The following is a 20,845-nucleotide window of genomic DNA, read 5'->3' as shown; positions in this document are numbered from 1 at the left end:
CGATCTCTTTGGGTACGTACTAATTCAGGTAAGCAGAATGAACGTAAGCAGAGTGCGTGCATACAGGGCCGGAGTTGGGGGATGAAGTGTATACAGATATAGGGCCCAGCGGTTAAGGGCACGAGCTTTGGAAGCAGACAGACAGCACCTTGCCACTTACCAGCTGTGAGCTGGCTCTAGGTTTTGCACTGTAGTAGCTGCTGTGCCACTTACCAGCTGTGAGCCGGCTCTAGGTTTTGCACTGTAGTAGCTGCTGTTATCACACTCCTTCAGAGCAACCCATTAAAAAGTACAAAACTCTGTTGTCCTCATTCTGGTTTTTAATGGTCAAGGTGACAACAATTTACAAAGTTTTTCCAGACCCGCGTTTGGTGTCCATGGTCACCTCTGCCTGCCAGACTCGCCATGGACCCTGCTGCCCTGGCAGGCCCCCGCCAGTTTGGCATCAGACACACCAAGCCACATCCCATTCTCGGGATGGGTACCGAGTGAAACCCCCAGCCCTTCCCTAGCTCTGGCGGGGGTGTGTGTGGGGGTATGGAGCAGTGTTCCTGTCTCGCCACAGGGGTGAAGCAGGAAAGAGAAAGTGTGTGGTGAGGAGCGCCTGGGAAGAGGGCTGAGGCACATTATGATTCAAAACCAGGAGACTCTGAGTCAGTGCTGATTCGGAGTCTGTGGTTCAGCGGACAGGCTGGTGGAAGGACTTCTGTCCGAGACCCCGTGATCCTCCTCTGCCAAACCTGCACAGGAAGCATGCTTCGGGGGGGAGGGGGGCTTTATCAGGGGGAGTCCTGCCCGGACTGCCGCCAGTAGGAAGGCAGCAGGGCAGAGAACTGCGCACAGGATCTGCACACTGGAGCCGTGGACGCGGCACTTGCCCTCAACATGGACTCAGCAGGAGCCTCTCGCAAACGCTCGCACAGCAGAAGGGGCCTGGGGCACAGGGAACGCGCCCCTTCATCACCACTGATTTGCCCCGCACCGTGAGTGAATAGCTAGGACATTTTGATTCCGTTCCTCTTCTAGGTCAAGATGCCCTACTCCGCACGCGTTTGGGTTGGCAGGAGCTGCTTCCCAACGAGAAGACCCCCTATCTGTGTCCCAGGTACGGATCTCTGCGCGTGGAGTAAAGAAGGCAGTGGCAGAGCGGCTGAGATCAGGGGGCGAGTAGCCCAGATGAGGGAGGGAAGGGCTGGGGCAGGCAGGAGGCAGCAGAATCCCACTGGCCCAGGCCCAGGGAGCTTGAAATTCCCCGGGTTTGAGTGAAAGGAGCACAGGGAAGGATTTATTTTTGCCCGAAGGGCTCGAGTGCATCTAGATCTGACCTCGCACTTCAGGCACTTCTGCGGCTGCCCAGTGTGGTCCGGGCAAGAACTTTGTTCTTGTGGGAGCAAGTGGCTACAAAGCCTCTTCCACCGGTGCCTGACTCCCTTCCCAACAGACGGGGAAACACTCCACTAGTCATCTCAGGGATGGTAGGCGGACACTAGCGGATGGGTATTGTGGGCCACAAACAATTTTTAAGCAGAGATGATGGAAGGGAGGCCCCCCCCCACATACCCTGGAAAGCAACGTGATTTTAAAGCAATCGAAGCTGGCCTCAGTGGGAGAGGTTCCGTACAACATGCTGGTGATAGTCCTTCAATTTTTTGGGCTATTTTTATTTTTTTCTTTAAAGTCCATTGATCGTCACAAAAACCCAGGAAACGCAACTAAGGAGAAAACAAATGTCCAACCGAGATCTAAGAACCCAGAGCTACGGAGGAGACGTGGCACTGGACTGCTGGGTGTGTGGGAAGGGGCAGGAAGGGTGGTCCCCGCGGGGCAGCCAGCCGTGGAGACACAGGAGGGAGATGAGGCTGCCGGCCAGGTGGGTGGTTATGTTAACCGCTGCACGATGACGGCGTTGAGCAGGTTGGCTTCCTTCAGGGTCTGGCTCTCGTCAGCCAGCTCTTTGTTCGGGAAGGTAGTCATGAGAACAAAGCTGGTGGCAGCCATGGCCGGCCGGGCGTCCACGATGAAGAGTCGGATGTCGCTGATCCTGGTGGAGCGGGGGCGAGTGGGGAGGTGGGTGAGCAGGGCCCTTCTCTGCTGTCCACAACCCCTGGCCATCCTTCTCCACAGGGCAGCCAAAACACTCACTTGGAAGCACATCAGATCACGTCACTCCCTTGCCTAAAAGCCTTCATGGCCGCTCCCCGTTTCCTTGGGATAAACACCACCGCCTTACCGAGATCCCAAACTACCTACTTTGACACCACCGCCCTCCTCCCCTTGTTCTCTGTCTTCCTCCTCCTAGACTTTCATTATGTCGGGCTTCCTGCCCACACTGGGGCCCCTCATCCTAGAGGCTCCTCTGCCTGGCCCATCTCCTGTAGTCCTAATCACACTCATTTCACAACTTAGCCCACATGAGAACCCTGTCAGCACTCAAGGACTCTTAAGCCATTCCCTGGGCCCCACATGTGCTTCCCGTTTAGTTGGCCTATGACTGATGAAATTTAGCTACTGCTACTCTAGAAAAAAGTGGCCAAATACCTATAATACCGGTAACAGTCCTCCCCTGCTAATCTCTTCAATCTCTGTGCCTCGGTTTCCCCATCTTTAAAATGGGGTTGGCACAATGTGCTTTAATCCAGCCCAGATGAATTAAACAGTACAGCAGGTATTCTAGTATTCTCAAAGGGCAGATCTATAGGAGACTTTCACAGCCCAGCGGTTTTCAGAGATCCTCTGGAACGGGGTGGGTAGAGGAAGCCAGTTTGAAGGGATGCTGGCACCGTGTCCCCTCCTGCCCTCCATCAACCACGGCAGTTCAGATTTTATTCTTCTGCACTTGGGCTTTACCATGAAATTTCCTGTCAACAAATACTGTGGGCACTAAAAAGATCTGGAGAATTCCAATCCCTTAATTTTACAGGTGAGGAATGAGACCGATAGAAAGGAAGTAAGCAGTTACTGGCCACAATCAATGCAAGAGCAGGGACTAGAACCAAAGGCCTTATTAGACCTTCAAGACCTTCCCATCCCACTGCCCCTTCGGGGACAGCACGGAGTGGCTGGTGGTGTTCGGACGACCCTCCCAGAAAAAGCAAGGCCAGACGGCGCAAGGCACCTGTGGCTGTGGTTAAACTTCTGCACCAGCCTCCCGCCGTCAGCGAGCCGTATTTGGATGTTTGTGGTGGGCTGTGACTCGTCGATTGAGACGGAAGAGCTGGCTTTGGCTTCGTTTTCTGCCTGTTGGGCTGGAGAGCCGGTATTTAACACCTGGGGGGCCGTGCTGAGGAGAGAGGAGCATGTCAGGCTGCACACAGAAAACAGTGACCTGCAGGAGGGCAATCCCGCCTTGGAGTCGGCCTGAGCACTCGCTGTGTCCGGGGACTAGGCTTGCCGCTGCCGCCACAGGGAGTGACCGAGACAAGCCCTGCCCTTGTGGAACCTACTTACAGGCCCAGAAGAATGTGCTCAGGCCCTGAGCTGCTGCTAGCTTCCTCACTCCTGAATAACCTGGGGCGAGCGTCTCACTCCCTTCTCCCTTGGTGTCCTCCCCTGAACAAAAGCTTTAAACAGAAGAAAGCAGTATGCGTGACAACCTGCAGTGGGACCAGACCAGGCTGAGTTTTAGCCTTAACGAGAGAGGGCAGTCCAAGTCTGCAGCACAGGAGGGCCTGACACAGCCTGGCAGGTGACTGCTGCTACGCAGGGACCAGTCCAGACTCGTTCCGTCACAGAATTTTCAGGCCTGCACTCCCTAGTGCAATCTTACTTGTGTGCACGTTTATTCTCCTGTGTCAACTATCAGAAGGGGGCAGAGATTTCCCACAGGCCAGCCAAGTACCCCGCACCATAGGGATTACTGACACAGTATGAACAGGACATGGTGTCTGCTGCGGTGTTTAGAACTCAGATCTTAGATCAGATGGACCGGGGTCTGAATTCACCCACTATCTGTGTGGTGCTGGGCAAGTTACTCAAATGCCCTTAGTTTCAACAAGGGTAGTAATGAGGATCTTGAACAAGGGTTAAAGCTACATGCCTTACTCACTTTTTGTGAGGGATAAAGGGGAGAATTATATACAGCACTGACATATACAAAATGCACACAGAACTCCCAATTCTCGGGGCACCTGGGTGGCTCCGTCAGTTCAGTGTCCAACTCCTGATTTCTGCTCAGGTCATGATCTCAGCGTAGTGGGATTGAGCCCCACGTTGGGCTCCACGCTCAGCGTGGAGTCTGCTTGTCCCTCTCCCTCTGTTCCTCCCTGCTCGTGCACATACTCACTCTCGAAATATATAAATCTTAAAAAACAAAACACAACTCCCAATTCTCAACTCTAGGGAGGTTCCACTCCTCTCCTGTAAACACCCGTGCACCTCACTCCCAGCCTTTCTCTTAGCAGACACCCTAGCGCAGACCCATGCAGAGAAAAGCTCATGAGATGCCTACTTGATTGCTTCCCCACGCCTCTAATTACATCAGTTCTTACACCTCTCCCCTCCCTCTGGATCTTTACAAGCTAAAAAATGGTACCGCTAACAAATCCAACAGAAAGTGCTTTCCCAGGTGTGTTTTCTGGGACCCTAGTCCCTCCACAACCCAGGAAGGTTGTGGAAATGCCACACAACCAACTGGCAGCATCGGAAGCCACATGCACATTAAACGTCTTGAGACTGTGCACTCAAGGCAACTTCTTTTGGCCACCACATCCTTTTCTCATGCAACACTTGTAAAGCTCCTGCACACAGCGCGTATCATGCGAAACGCTGCCCCAGAGCACATCACTAGCAAAGAACTGAAAAGTGAACTTATTCTGTCCTGTGAATGTGAAAATGAGGGCTCCCACAGTCACCAAGTAGAGTTCAGGAGAGAAGCGTGGCCTCACCTACCAGCTGGGAGGGGAGCTGCTTCTATGCATCAGCCTCCCAGCACATGGGCCTCAAATGTGGGCCAGAACACACAGAGAAATCACACCACCACAGACTTCAACAGATGCTCAGGAACAGTGGAAAGTTCAACGTCACTCCTGTAAATGTCTGACTCTACTTTGTTCAGTAGTTTCATGGGCGTTAGCTCAACTGTCTAATTAGACTGTAGGTGGCCTGTCCCTCAACTGTTTATGTAACACCTCCAAGGACAGAACAGGTGCTCAGTAAAGCTACTGCCTGCCATAAAAGGAACTCTCACATCTTCAGTCAGGCCTACAATGAGAAAGAAGCTATTCCAAGAGAGCCCAGAGTATCCACTCGGGCGAGGGTGGGGGTGGGGAAGGCAGGGAGACGGGAATGGCGTTTGCTTTTTGCACATGCACTGTCTGGGGGGTTTTGACAGCCACAGCCTCATGACTCATCATAGCCATCCTTTGAGATGGGTACGGTCTCCACTTTATGGATGGGAAAACAGAAGTGGATGTCATAGGGAGGTTTTTCAATTTTTAAAAACATACGTAATGAACAAGCTTTCTTCCTCTATGTTCTGAGTGTTCTTATCAGCCAAGACTTGGTCAAACTTCACATTCTATGGTTTACTTTTAGAAACAAATATTTATATTAAAAATCCTTTCTCAAACTTGTCCCTTGCTTCCAGAGAATCTGATACACCCCTCACCCATGAGCTGGGTGACCCTAAGCAAGTTAGTGAACATCTGGGCTTCTCAATTTCCTTTTCTATAAAAGGGGAATACTATCCCTATCCCACCTCTATACTTCTTAGGGCAGGCAGTCCACTACATGGCAGCCGTTCCTATGAAGGAGAGTCAGTGTGATGCTGGAGAAACAGCACAGGACCGGTCATCCAGTCCCAGCTCTACCAAAGAACTACACAAGAGGTGTGGCCTTGACCAAGTTACTCAACTTGCCAGGCTCCAGTGTCTGCATGGGTAACACAAGGGGTCAAGGAAAGCCTGATGCAGACTTGGCTGTGTTGCTTCTGACTGTTTTTCTTGCACATCCGACAGATAAGGTGAGTTAGGGAGGCTTAACGGACATGGTGTATATTTATGATGCATCCACCACCAAGATGGGCCCCAGGCTGAGTGTTTCATGCACAGTAGTTCACTTAATCCTCAATGGCGTGTGAGGTAGGAATTCATCATTTCTACTTTAAAGGTGAGGAAACTGAGGCACAATGACATTAAGCAACGTAGCTAAGATCCCAGTGTTTGCTTGAGGTGAAGCCAGGACACAATCCAAGCTGCCTGGCTCTTGTCCTGTGCTCTAACACCTGTCATACTCTCCTGCCAAGCCTTGGGAGTCAGGGAGACCTAGACCTGGACTTATGGAAAACTGCCCCAAGACACAGTTTGCTCATCGATAAAATGGGGTAAAATGAAATTTCTGGTTGAGATAATAGCTAAAAATAATGCACCATATCCAGCATATACTAGAAACACAAACAAATGCTTATGTGGCTATGTAAGAACATCCCAGATGCAATGCAGCATGGCAGGTAAGAGCAGAGACTGGAGGGAACCCATCTCTGCACTGCCAAGCAGTGTGACCTTGGGTGCAACCTGACCTCTTCAAGGCTCAGTCTCTATCTGTAGACTAGGGATTTAAACAGCATTAGAGGTGATAACACATATGAAATGCTTACTCCAGTACTTCGTTAACGGCAGCAAAACACTCTAAAAGCTGATTAGTAGCATTCTTCACGGTCCTGCCCCACTTATATTTGTCTGCATTCTGGACCCAAATCAGCTGGAGATGCCTAGCCATGGGCTGTAACTGGAAGGTCACCTAAGGGGTACTCCCAACCTACACAGCCTTCAAGGAGGGTGAAGACTGGAGTAGGAAGACCCTCTATACCAGATCTTAGGTTCTTATTTGTAGCGAGGCACTCAAAAAGTAGTAGGTCGAAACTGCTCTAGTTGTGTACGACAGCCACGTGCATTTGTTCAAGGGAACTCAGCCTTGGGTCTGGTGTTTCTGGAAAACTGCTAATACTTGAGCCATTCCCTGCAGGGAGCGGCTGGGTCATGTGAGGCAGTGAAAGCACTTCACCCAGGGACGGGAATGGTCAGATCAGACATCCAAAAGTTTCTTTACTATCTCCCTACAAATACCATACAACTCACAGGGCAACAGAGCCTCACCCAGATCAAGAGCCTGAATCACCCAATTGCTCATTTCCTTTGTAGTCGGGAATTAACTGGGCATTAAGGTGCTTTGTTGTCACAATTGTAAGTGCTGACACCTTGCCATCTCTTTATAAAATGACCACTGCAGAAAGCATGGTGAGCAGCTGAAACTCAATCTGGCTAGCAGCAACCCCACACCCCCCAGGGGCATTCTTGGTGTTTGCAACTCATAATCAAATAAACGCAGTCTTTCTTGGACCTTCAGATTAGTTCCCATCCAAACCTAAAACAACAAAGTTTAATACAACTCTAAGAATTTTCTCAAATTTTTGAACTGAGAACGATTTATTCATTCAGATAATTGGAGGAAAAAACCCAGGACTGATTTTTGAGGCAAAAACCGAGAACATTTTCTTAAGCTTTTGGCTCTTGATCATTTTAGTTGACAAGATGACAATGGAAAATGTTGCAAAATTTATGGGAAAAACTAGAAAAAGCTGTCCATCTTGTTTAGACTGAAAAGCTAAAACCTTACTTAGCTTTTTGTCTCAACTTGTTGGATTCATCCTCCACACCAATAAAACTATTTATTCCCCTCTTGCTAAAATAGACTTCTTTAAAAACATTTTAATTTTGGGGGGCCCCTGGGTGGCGAGGCTGGTTAAGTGTCTGTCTGCCTTCAGCTCAGGTCATGATTCCAGGGTCCTGGGATCGAGCCCCACATCGGGCTCCCTGCTCAGTGGGGAGTCTGCTTCTCCCTCTCCTTCTGCCCCTCACCCTGCTTGTGCTCTCTCTCTCTCAAATAAACAAATAAAATCTTAAAGAAAAAAAATTTTTAAATTTTTTGAGATGTGGTCTTGCACAAATAATATAGACTTTCTAGTAGTAGCATTTCCCATTAGTACCATGAAACAAAACAAGGCAACTGCACAGTGTTCTGAGTTCTGAGCCCCTCCTTATAATAGCTAGTGGGTAAAAATGGATACATCCTTTTTGGAGGGCAATTTGACACCATCTTAAAAATATGAAGACCTTTTGAGCCAGCAATTTTACTTCTGGGCCAAGATTAGGGGGTATTGTTCTTAATATTGGCAACTGCCTAAATGGTTCACAGTGGGGACTGCTTAAACTATAGCACACACATAAGATCGAAAGTTATGTTAGCATTAGAAATAAGATTGTAGAAATACATTTCCTGGTATGGACAACCATACTACTTTCATTAGGCAAAACAGCAAGTGATAAATCAGCGTACCGTTTACACACACAGAGGACTAGAACGATACTAACTGGATATATCTGGGCGTTAGGTTGTTTTTATTCTTGATCTATATTTTCTATTATTTTTTAAAAGATAAATGTTTCCTTTTAATAATTAAAAAAGAATTATCTAGTGCTCTACAAAGTTTACCACAGCTGTCAGGGAAGCCACAGGCAGGACCACTCTGAGGACAGCTGTTTTGGGACCAACCCACAGGCCCAATGTGGTGGATGAAACGAGAGCAGGGTAGGTAGACTTACTATTTTGGTCCTGGGAAATCACTCTATTGGTCTCTAATGTCCTAGCCTATTACCTTTGCTCCTGATAAGGATGAAAGGCCAACAGGGAGGTACGGGATTCCAGGAGGGCCCAGCTGGAGTTCAAAGGGCACAGGTGCTGGCAAACCACACTCTGATCCCTGCAGATGGTGATGAGGTGAGCATGGGCAGTGCCTAGCTCAAGAGATGCCAGATCTAGGTCAGAGAGAGTGCTTGCTGTGCAGGTGTGGGAAGGAATGCCAGTCAGAAGGCCTGGGTTTCAATCCTGGTTCCACCACATACCAGTCATGCACCCAAGGGTAAGCCTTAGAGTTCAAGAATCTCAGCTTTCCTTCTGTAAAGTAATGATTGTATAGCAGGGAGGGTCACTATTCCCTGAGTGCCCACACAGTTCTCTCTGAAGAAAACTGACCAAGTGACCCCATTGGCAGAGCTGAGTGGGACTCTGAGGGAAGGCAGCCTGAGTATGGGTTGGCCAAGGTCTGGTGGGAGAACTCTGCCTATCAAAGGCAAGGGTGACTTCTACCAATCCGATCCTATCAGAGGTTTGAATGCATGAGGGAGACAGTGGCAGAGAACACAAGGCAGGAAAAGTCACAGGAAGTGATAGTGTCAGGCAGGGCCAAAGGAGGAGAGATAAGAGCTGCCAAAATGGTGGAGCAGCAGCCTCCACAGGGCAATAAAGTCCCCGAGCTCCCTTGGCTCCTGAAAGATGCTGCTGTAAGGCTGGCTGGGTGGGAGAGTCCAGGATTTCTCATCCCTCCAAACGCCATCTCAGGTGACCCAAGAACATGTGTGTCTGTTTCAGCCAAAACCATGAAGAATGTCACTGCTGCCACGAGCACTCTAGATTACTGAATCAAAGCAGCAACACATGACCCTTCCTGCTTACACTGACTAACTGCTCACTGTGGAGCAGCGCTCTGTGCTCCTCACAGTAACTAGGGAGGTAAGAAGTCTCATCAGTCACACTTTATACTTGAGCAAACTGAGGTTATACAGCCGAAGGTCATATGGCTAGAAAGAGATTTTAAACTCAGGTCTTTTAACACCAAAGTCCATATTCTCCACACTCTTCCTCCCACAAATGAAATACGCAGTACTCTGAAACGGTGAAGAGCTATGTGTTAAGCGAGTGAGATATAGGGTCTGCGGGGGCTGATAGAGTGACCGGCACGTCCTGCTTCCGCCTGCGCGGCTCTTACCTGCCCAGCTTCTGACCCTCACCAGTGAAGGCTTTGAAGGTTCCCTTAGGCTTCACAAAATCCTCATCCCGATGGTCTTCCATGTCCAAATTCACCTGCCCACCGTGAGCTAACCTCCGAAGCTCTGCTGGCACTTCCCTGCAGGAGAAAAGGCAATGCTGGGGTCCACGTGGAGCAGCATGTGGACAGAATGGCAGTGATGGGTGCAAAGGGAGGAGAAACATCCCAGTTCCAAATGTGAAAATCACTGGGCCTCCACAGGGAGCGGCTACTTTAGGAGCTTCCGTCTGCCTCCCACTTGTCTCTCACCTGCTCAAAGTCACAGTTGAGACCTCTATCTTATTTGGTCACTTGGTTCTGTCCCAGACCCAGAAGGGAAAAACAGACACACAAGGTTTTAGATCTGTGAATCTATATTTCAACTGTATTAAATCTGCTTCAAAGTTTTTACTTCTTGGGGCGCCTGGGTGGCTCAGTCCAACTCTTGATTTTGGCTCAGATCATGATCTCAGGGTCCTGAAATCGAACCCTGCGTTGGGCTCTGCGCTGAGTGTGAACCTGCTTAACATTCTCTCTCTCTCTCCCTCTGCCCTTCCCCATGCTCATGTATGTGCACATGTGTGCTCTCTTAAATAAAAATAAAATTAAAAAAAAAATGGGGAAGGCGCCTGGGTGGCATAGCCAGTTAAGCACCCAACTCTTGGTTTCGGCTTGGGTCATGATCTAAGGGTCACTGGATTGAGCGCTGTGTCAGGTTTTGCGCTCAGCACAGAGTCAGCTTGAGATTCTCTCTCTCTGCCCCTCCCCGCTTACTCTCCCCCTCTAAAATAAATAAACATTAATTTTTTTAACTTTTTAAATAATAAACATTTCCATCAGCCTCTTCTTTTCCATTTGCCATTCCACTCACTGACATGGAACCCAGAGGAGGGCTTCTCTGCTCACCCTCTGCGGATAGACTCCAGAAACTGGGCATTGGATGGGTCTTGGTAGCTTCTGAGTTCACCATTGTCCAGGCTGAACCCACTCTTCCAGAGCTTCAACACTACATGAACCTGTGACAACAGGAGGGAACAGTCCATACACTGTCAGGCACACCAATGCGACCCTGCAAATTAGCAGGTTACTATTTTCCTGTGTCATTATCAAAACACAGACAGACACCACACACACGCATGCACGAGGAAATCCATCAACCACCAAGTATTAACCTAAAATAAGGTGATACGGCAACAGGTTAAGAGCATGGACTTTCGGGCGCCTGGGTGGCTCAGTAGTTAAGCGTCTGCCTTCGGCTCAGGGCCTGATCCCAGGGTCCTGGGATTGAGCCCCGCATCGGGCTCTTCTGCTGGGAGCCTGCTTCTTCCTCTCCCCCTCCCCCTGCTTGTGTTCCCTCTCTCACTGGCTGTCTCTCTGTCAAATAAATAAATAAAATCTTAAAAAAAAAAAAAAAAAGAGCATGGACTTTGATTTAAGCAGACCTGGGTCTGCATCTTGATTTTGCACTCACTAGTTAAGTGGCTCTGAGCAAGTGACTAAGTCAAAGCTGTGGCTTATCTGTAGGGTTGCCAGTGTGCTTGGCACGTAGATCGTGCTCAACTCAACTACCATGGCAAATGTGCTCACGGGACTATTTTGTAGTCATTACCAAGCCATCTACAATCTCTGTTAACTCCCCATACATATTCACAGGAAACGGTCGAGGCTACAAACCAACACATTAGTAGCTGCTGCCTCATGTGCATATGGTTTTTATTTTCTTCTTGCTTGACTTTATTTTGGAATAAAACCCACAATGATGAAAAACAAATGCATTATAGAAACTAATGGCCATAAGGCCAAACATTTGTTTATGGCATATTAAATTCACAAACCTCACGACTATCGATATAGTTTGAGATACTTATTGGAGAGGGGACCCTATACACAGAGAAAAAAGGACTGAATAATAGTAAGGAAAATTTTTCAAAGTTGTGTGTTAGGCCTCCTTGGGTGGACTGAAGACCAAGTTCTTTAGCCATGTCCACACCACCAGAAAACCCCAGAATCATGATCCCTCTGCCCAAGGTTTGCGGAATGCTCAGAAAACTCCTTATTTGTCCATCTCCTCTGCTTACCCCTTTTCACGAGTGCCCCTGCCCAGTCAGGTAATCCTCTCCATTCAAGGACCACGATAAGGGCACTGCCTCTTCCCTTTCAGAGGCTGCTGGTGCACACAGAACACGTGACCAATCGCCTCTGAAAAACGGCAGAATAGTCTACAAGCTTCCCAAAGAATGTAGATGCACACTCACATCCTGGCCAGAATGCCGCCTCCGTTCTCCTGCCACGTAGGCAGACTCTTCCTCCGGTGCTGCACCAAGGCGATAGCCACCCCCTGCAAATGGCTATGAAACACAAGATCGTCAACACTTAAGGAGAGCGGCAATGGTGGTGGGTCACTGAGATACAATGACACGCCTCAAGCTCGTTACCTACTAGGTACACTTGTTCGAGTACTGAACTCAGAGCCACAGGGCCAGGCAGTATGGCAGATGAATGAAGTAACCAGGACTGGTGAGCACTGCTTGGCTACTAAGCTCTAGTTAATTATGGTCATGCAGGAATCTGGGTGCAAGATAATACCAAAGACTTTGACTTTCCCAAGACTTTTCCCAAAGACGACAGAAATCTAGAATTTATGTAACACAGGTGGCTACTAATTTAATTAAAACAAAATTAAGTAAAACACTGAATAAATCAAGTCGGCCAAATAAAACGTGTATTGGACCTATTCCAGCCCACAGGCCAAGAGTTGAAATTGGCCTCAAATCTTGCTTTCTCGTTAAAAGGTGAGAGAAACTGCATTGCTCTTGTGCATATAAGAGCAAGTGAGCAATGAAAGACAAAACAAAACAAATTCAGTCACTATGGGGTCAAAAAGGGCTCCCCCCCGGCCCCCAAAACCAGAGTCCTGTGGCCACGAACAACCCCCTATGCTCACTCTTGGTTTACTGGTTTCTCCAGGGCTCTTGGTCACTCGCTCCACAGCTACAGCTCCGTGTTCCTTGGCACCTTTAAAGAGATCATCCACCAGCTCGTTGGGACTTTTCTTCCTGGGAGGGCCGACAATCTGCTGTCCACTTCTCTCTGAGCCCCCGGCATAAAACCTGTGCAGAAAACACATGTCTACACTAAACATACTTGGAAAACATCAACAGAGCATGTGCCAGGCTCTGGGCTAGGTGCCAGGCACACTGAGGTAAAAGATGCAATGCCCATCTTTAAGGAATTTACTGTCTAGTTGGGGAAACAGGTAAGTAGGCAGGCAGGCATAATGCAGTGTGAACAGCACTGGAGTCAGTAAGGGGTGCTCTGGAGCACTGAGCTGGGGAGGATAATCAAGGCTTCCTAGAATATCTTCTGGGCTGAGTCTTGAGGGTGAGGATATGTTTATCATGTGAAGAAACCAGGGAAGGGCATTCCAGGCATGCATGACAACATGCCAGCTCCAGAAAGAGTCCCAACTGGGAATTATCCATCCGGTGGCCAGCACCTTCCTAGGAGACAGCAACTATGGTCACAGTCAGAAGCAGCTACCACTAGCAGCTCTAGGTTAACGGTGGCAGCAGTGTGGTTAGTACAAGCAGCTAGGCTCCGGTGTTGGCTCTGCCGCTGAGTGACCCTGGGAAAATCGGTGCATTGCCCTGTACCTCATTTTCCTTATCTCTGAAATGGGAGGGAAGGACCACATGCCCTACCTACCTGCTCCTTAAGTCAGGGCCATGAGGTTCAAATCAGCGGATGTATGCAAAAGAACAAGCACAGAGTAATGCACACATGTAAGGTGGTGTGATAATAGCACTGAGAGCTCACCCAAGCTTCACCTCACCTTGCTATTCTGGTGATATCCACTGGGGGCAATGAGAAGAGGGTACTGAAGGAAGTCAGGGAAAGCCAAATACAAGCCCCAAGATACCCACACCAGGCTCTACAATGGGCCAAGCACGGCTTGAGATTAAGTTAGCAATTTTTAATCTGGTTCTGAAAACCAGTACTCTGAAAACCTGGCTAGCCACCTGCTTGTCGTTCCTATTCACTGCTAGGTCAATAGCATGTCTCCCAGTGGGGAGAGCTGAGAACCTATAAAATTAGTCTCAGCCTTCTATTCCTGACATTCCCCACTGAATGCAAGGCAAGCCACAGGCCTTGACAAGGACAATAGTACCAATGTCATCAGGTCTGAAATGCTCAGGGCCTGAGGATATAATCAGGATGTGAAATAAAGGAAGGTCATCACCTGGAGGATGTGACAGGACAGGAAAAGGAGGCAGCGGCCATTTAGAAGTTGGGCATTCACATACTTGATGGCATTGCCTTTCACTCAAGGAGTGTAAAACTCTGAACCTTGAATGTATCTAAAAAGAAGGCTGTGAGGCAGTGTAAAGGTCACTATATGGATGAAAACAGAGAATAGAACACATGTAATTTCTCAGCCCGCTTCCCAAAGAGTGACCATGATGAGATAATTATATTTCTGTAAGGGTTACTATAATGATCGTTAAGAACATCTGACCCACCGAGGCAGGGCCCATGGGGAACCAAAACCCGTGAAATAAGGCTGCAGATGAAGTTCTGCTCAGTGGACTGAAAGGTCTTTACTATGGAACCTCAAAGCCTTGGCTTGTGAACTAAGAGCCTGTGATCAAGTGCTTAAAAATATTCATTCCCTTGACCTGCACTTTCATTTCTAGAAACTACCGTAAGAAAATAATCTGAAATGTAGCTAAAGATTAATATACAGAGATGTTCATAGCACTGATATTTACAGTGGTAAAAAAACACCAAAAACCTAAATGCTGGACAACCCACAAGAACTATTATCACAGTTGTTGAAAACACTAATCAATCTTAATGGCACAGAGAAGTACTGAAGAAATAGGATTAATCCAATAAAAACAAGAAACAAAATTATCTGACCTTCACCATGTAAAATATAATACCAAAGTACATTTATATATAGAGCAAAGACTGAATACAAATATGCCACAGCATTAACTCTAGTTACCAAAGGGTACATGAGTGTTATATTTTTTAGTACACTATTCTATATCTTCCACAAAGGACATTATTTTTATTACAGCATTCCTAACGGTTAGAAACAAACAAACAAAATGTGTATGTGTCTATATTGAGGGAATACACACTGATAAGCTTTTTATTCTGTTTATTATGTAATATATTGCCTTTTTAATTAAAAAGACAAACCTGGAAATGTGTACACCCAAAATACTGATACCTGATGACCACTGGGTGACCAGGTATTATGAATAACTTTTTTTCCTTCTTATTGATTTGTTTCTCTTCCCCTAATACTTCTTAACAAATACATATTATTTTAATAATTAAAAAAAGAAAAACCCAGAATGCCCCAAAAGAAAAAAATAGTTAACAGGGGAAAGAGATGACTTCTAAGCTACAGGGAGTGGGAGACTGTTTCTAGAATATAACCCACCCAGACTAGCCCACAGTAGTAATGGCTAATGATAATCGAGCATGTTATCCTTCTAGGTCCTTCTGCCTGGTTTACACATTATCATGGACTTTTTCTTATGGACTGTGCACCCCCCAACAAAGACTTACCTCTGGCCCTCTTCCTCCTCCTCCTCCTCGTCTTGGTCATGAATGAGGTCTCTGAAGGATGTCACCCTATTATCGCTGGAACACAGAAAGGAGCAAAATGTATTAGGGAGATTTAAACAAAAGTAACCCCCATTATCGGCTGCTAAGGAGTTGAGGACACAGGGGTTAGATTTTATGTGAAGAGGGTTAGCCTTTCTAAGTTTATCAAAATAACGAGGCATTTTTCTTCAAGGTAACGCAGGACTGCAAAAAATTACAAAGGGCTATCATGAAATAAGATGAAGTCCAATTTAAGCTCTCCTACAGGAAGGAGAAGGGAACAGCATGGGGTATGTACTACTTTAAAAACTTACAATTGGACAGCTAATACCATTTAATTCTTATTACTTTTTTTTTTTTTAAAGATTTTATTTATTTATTTGACAGAGATAGAGACAGCCAGCGAGAGAGGGAACACAAGCAGGGGGAGTGGGAGAAGCAGCAGCAGGCTCCCAGCGGAAGATCCTGACGTGGGGCTCGATCTCAGAACTCCGGGATCACGCCCTGAGCCGAAGGCAGATGCTTAACGACTGAGCCACCCAGGCGCCCCATCTTATTACTTTTTTTTAAAACAGATTTTTATTATTTTTAAATAATCTCCACACCCAACGTGGGGCTTGAACCCACAACCCCGAGATCAAGAGTCGCATGCACCACTGACTGAGCCAGTCAGGTACCTGTCATCATTTAATTTTTAAATACTGAACTGGATACTAGGTCTATAAAAATGGTCGACGCAAGGGCGCCTGGGTGGCACAGCGGTTAAGCGTCTGCCTTCGGCTCAGGGCGTGATCCCAGCGTTCTGGGATTGAGTCCCACATCAGGCTCTTCCGCTATGAACCTGCTTCTTCCTCTCCCACTCCCCCTGCTTGTGTTCCCTCTCTCGCTGGCTGTCTCTATCTCTGTCGAATAAATAAATAAAATCTTAAAAAAAAAAAAAATGGTTGACGCAGTTCTTATTCTTCATTTGCTTATAGGATCATGGCCCCTAGGCCAGGAAACCATCTGTTAAATACTGTGTGGTATGGGCTGTGACAGAGGGAAGCACACGGGACGTGTGGATACAGAATGTCTTGTCCCTCGTGGGGTGGGGATGGGGGAACGTCAAGAAAGGTTTTCCAGGAAAATGCCACATTTGGACTGTGTGCCAAAGAACGAATGGGCCATCAGTCAGGTGGATAAAGGGCGAGAGGCTGGTGGGGGAAGCGGAGCAGCAGGGCACTGTAGGGAAGTAGTATATGCACATACACGGAGTAACACACTCCAGAGAAGGACAAGCTGTCAAGAAGTGAAAAGGAAATGAGTACGTGTTGAGGACGCCTCTGCTTCTGCAGGTTAGTCAAGTCTTTATTGTGGTTTAGGAAAAAAGTACAGCTGTGTGTGGGGCTGGAGAGGGCACGCTAAAAGTGGGTGTGAAAAGAGTCACCTTCCTCCTCTGACACTGTTTTACACCGTCACTTTTTTTCTAGTTTAGATTGTCCTCAAGGAACTTAGGAATCATGAGACACATTTTAGAAAAACATTTTCTCTATTTCTTAGGGGAACAGGCATAAGTTCTCTATAATACATGGTGGGGAGGATAATAAAGGCTTACTGAGGTGAGACCAAGAAGCCTCAAGGAATTATTTTCTAGGGAGAAAGCTCCAGTTCAATCTTGAAGAAAGATTTATATCAAGGAGACAATCAGAGGACAGAACAGGCTTTGAAGTGCCATCGACTAGAAAGGAGAAAACAAAGACCAATTAATGTAGCAAATGCATTCCCTGCTTGAGTTGGCGGAGAGCAACCTCCCGGGCATTCCTGGATGCTCTGTATGACATAGTTCAAAAGGCTCCAAGTGATAGATGTGCACTGTGGCCCTGAAAGGCTAACTCCACTCATTAATCTTCCCAGGGGGAGTCTTCCACAGATGTTCAGCCTAGCATCCATGGGAAAAAAGCCCTCTCTGTTGTTAAACACCTTCAAATACCATGTGTACACGTGCTTGAGCAAACCACTTGCTCTGGCCGCAGGTTTGATTCTTTCTCCAAACGTTCTCACATCCAGACTCTGGTGTCCATATACCTGGTTCTAATCCCAAGTGAGCCCACCTCGGCATCTGGGGCATGCTAATGAAGTTCTCGAAGTCTTGTGTTCCCATGTGCCCATGGGCCAATCACGGCACCAACCCCTCGGGCTTTCTGTGAGCTGTCGGGGCACTGACGCCTGGTGTAGCACATTGCAAGTGCTACTCTCAAGCAGTGGTTCTCAAAGAGCTGGTCCTTAGACAGCATCAGCAGTATCTGTGAGACTGTGAGAAATGCCAGTCCCCAGGCCTGCCTGAGAAACTCTGGGAGGAGTATCCAGCACCCTGCATTTGAGAAGCTCTCCAAGTAATTCTGATGCATGCTCAGATCTGAGAGCTGCTCTGGGGTAGCACTCTGAGAGGTACCTTATGGCACAGACGTCCAGGGGACACCACCAACTTTAGAACACTTTGTCCTTTGTCCTCCACAAAGTGGCAAAATGTCTCAGAAATTTCAATTTTTCAGCATCAAAACTCTATCTCCCAGGTACCCTGAAGTGCACAAAAGTCCTTTGTCAGATCCGTTTTTCATAGTGATGGAAATGTTGTACCTGTGCTGTCCAGTACGGAAGTCATAGTCACATGTGACTACTGAGTAACTGAAACGTGATTAGTATGAATAACTGAATGTTTGTTTTATTTAATTTTAACTAATTTAAACAGCCACATGAGGCTATAGGCTCCTACACTGGATAGTAGAATTTTAGAGAATCAGAAAATGGCAGTCCCTGACATCCTAAGAAAGTATAGTTAAGATGCATGAAAGAAGAAAAAAGGGAGAAACTCACCGCTACCTCTTGCTCTACCCTGTGCTAGGTACAGGGGTGGGAGGTGCTGGACAGGGAGGCAGTATGTGGCAGAATCAGCTCTGTATATACACAGACTTGGGCTTGAATCTGCCATAACAGCAGCTGTGAGTTACTCAATCTTTCTAAGACCTAGCACCCTACCTACTTCCAAAGTTGAGGCATAACAACATAGGTAAGAGTATCTGGCAGAGCTAGACAGAGATGGTGGGTGCTCCTGAAATCCTACTCCCCCCCCTTCCAGGACCTTGTAATTTATTGAGGGAGAAAAAGTGAAGTTAAATATCAGGAGAAGAGTTCAAGATGACCCACAGAGATGTCACCAAGTAGTACATGGATATGGGTCAAGAAGTGAATGAATTATAGGTGGCTGGATTTCTGAGTAACAAGACCATGGCACTCTGCCTATGGGTGGGGGATAACACATTCGAAGGAGAAGGTAGGGACTGAGCTAAACCTGGAAGGACCCATGGGAGCTGGACAGGAAAGAGAGCAGGCATGTCCAGTTAGGTGAGAGGTTCAAACAAAAGCCGGAGAACCAAAAATGAGGCAAAACTGAGATACCAATGAAATCAGTTTGGCTGGAATAAAGATTCGAGAAACAAGAAAAAAGGGTAAGATTAGGATGGTAGGTTCAGGGCCAGCTCTGGAGGACCCCGAATGTCCATGAAGGGAGGCAGGACGTCACTCTGGCTGAGAGATGAACGCTGCAAACAGAAACAGATCTGCATTTAAATCCCTGTTTTACTAGCGGTGCATCTTGGGAAGACGCCCAACTTCAGCATCTTCATCTGTAAAATGGGTAGAGTAACAGCACCCATACATAGGGTTGTAGTGAGGACTAAAGAGATGTACATGTAAAGGCTTAACCCAGGGCCTGGCACCTGGCAAGTGCTCAATAAATGACAGCTGTTATTACTGAGGAGTTCAGACAATCTCATGGCAACGGTTAACCTTTTTAAGTCCCAAAGACCTTGGAAAATCTGATAAAAGCTATGGATTTTCTTGCCAGAAAAGATAAAACATACGCACAAAATTCCGCCTGCAACTTCAGGTCATTTATAAACCTTCTCAAATCCATTCCAGATTCTAGAATCAAAGGAGGCCCTCACTCACGGAGTGCTGCTCCATAGCAACAGTGAGTTCATTAAAGAGTGGTCGAGGAGGGGGTGGTGGGGGCAGGGCGAGCCGGCGGCAGGCTAAGTGTCCTGCAGCAGTCCGATCCCTGGCACACGCAATCCTCTGAGGTGCTAGTACAAGCGTGGCTTCTCCTGAGAATGCATGTGTTTTCCTTCCGGACAAGGACAATGCTGTAACACACTGTGTCCTCTCTCTCCGTTTTTCTTGGCCTCACCCAAGCCGAGTACCATGTTTGAGGCTTACCTGAAGAAACAAAGCAAGCCCTTTAGGCCTGCACATGTATTCAGTCCCCCGTGGTCTTAACATTAAACTCTATTTCCTCGATTCTTTTATTTACAGGTCTATTTTTCACCTATGTCTTTGTTGTGGAAAGAGACGGGACACAGAGAAAAAGAATGGGGATGATGAAAACTGATGCTGATAATGATAATAATAAAAGGACAACAGCTAACATGTGCTGTGTTCCACATGCTTCGTAAATTACAAACTCATTTAATCTTCCACGTGGTAGGCACTGCTATCATGCCCATCTGACAGGCGAGGGAAGCCGAGGCACTGAGATGTTCCGTAAACCGTGCAAGGTCACAAAGCTCCCAAGTAGCAGAGCTGGGATTTGAATATAGGCAGTCGGGCTTGTAGGCCTCTGCTCCGATAAACCACCTCCTGGATAGGACTTTAAGGCAACTAGAGGAGAGAGGTGTGAACTTGTGACTGATATCAGAGGCTACATTTCAACTTCTCCCCCTCTGTATGCCTGACACGCCAACATCCCAACAGTAACCTGGGGTACCTGTGAAAGACTCACAACCCAGGAAGTCAGCTGTCTCCCTAATGACCATGTTCCAAGTAGTAACATTCAGATGAGCCATCACCCATACCTCCTAGGTCAGTCCCTGTGAATAATGAAAAGATCAACTGCCTACTATCTCTTTTCTCTGGACATGGGAGATAGGGAAAGAAGTTAAGGAAGAACAAAATCTGGGGTTAGAGCTCCTTCTTCAAAGGGAGGAAATGTAATTTAAAGCTTGGATGCCCTTAGACAGAAACACAATTTACCACTCCACTGACAAAGAAACACTCTATCTTCATTCTGGGGTTGATTTAAAAACCAAACAAATTTCTGTGGCAAAAACATATACCAGAGAGTAGAAACAAGGCAGGCTAGAGCAGAGAGGGGAGTTGTAGTTCAGAGACCTTTGTAGGAAGAGGCCCTGCCTGTCTCCTGGAGGACCAGCACTGTCTTGCTCTGCAGATCACAGCAGTGATCTGTCACAGGAACCTCGGAGTTAGGTGGCTGGGACAGGGGATGCAAATGGGATCATAAAAGTTAACTCTGTTTCACCTAATCAATCT

At 47.3% G+C, this 20,845-nt stretch overlaps 1 protein-coding gene across 2 annotated transcripts in view; it reads right to left on the bottom strand.

Moving 5' to 3' along the window:
* Window positions 1-300: 300 nt before the first annotated feature.
* NSFL1C (NSFL1 cofactor) overlaps window positions 301-20,845 on the bottom strand; it is a 23,669-nt gene continuing 3,124 nt past the window's right edge. The window contains exons 3-10 of one of the 2 annotated variants that reach the window (XM_040638092.1): window positions 15,443-15,517; window positions 13,565-13,570; window positions 12,804-12,969; window positions 12,115-12,207; window positions 10,766-10,875; window positions 9,821-9,958; window positions 3,116-3,280; window positions 301-2,041 (exon numbers count right to left, since the gene is read on the bottom strand). In XM_040638092.1, the coding sequence (XP_040494026.1) occupies window positions 1,879-2,041; window positions 3,116-3,280; window positions 9,821-9,958; window positions 10,766-10,875; window positions 12,115-12,207; window positions 12,804-12,969; window positions 13,565-13,570; window positions 15,443-15,517 (916 nt within the window). In that variant the 3' untranslated portion in view covers window positions 301-1,878. The remainder of the gene's footprint in view (window positions 2,042-3,115; window positions 3,281-9,820; window positions 9,959-10,765; window positions 10,876-12,114; window positions 12,208-12,803; window positions 12,970-13,564; window positions 13,571-15,442; window positions 15,518-20,845) is intronic. The other variant, XM_040638093.1, reaches the window with a different exon arrangement.

The sequence above is a fragment of the Ursus maritimus genome, unplaced genomic scaffold, assembly GCF_017311325.1.
Source record: "Ursus maritimus isolate PB19 unplaced genomic scaffold, ASM1731132v1 scaffold_22, whole genome shotgun sequence".
Lineage (NCBI taxonomy): Eukaryota > Metazoa > Chordata > Mammalia > Carnivora > Ursidae > Ursus > Ursus maritimus.
This window is presented reverse-complemented; position numbering and strand designations above follow the sequence as displayed.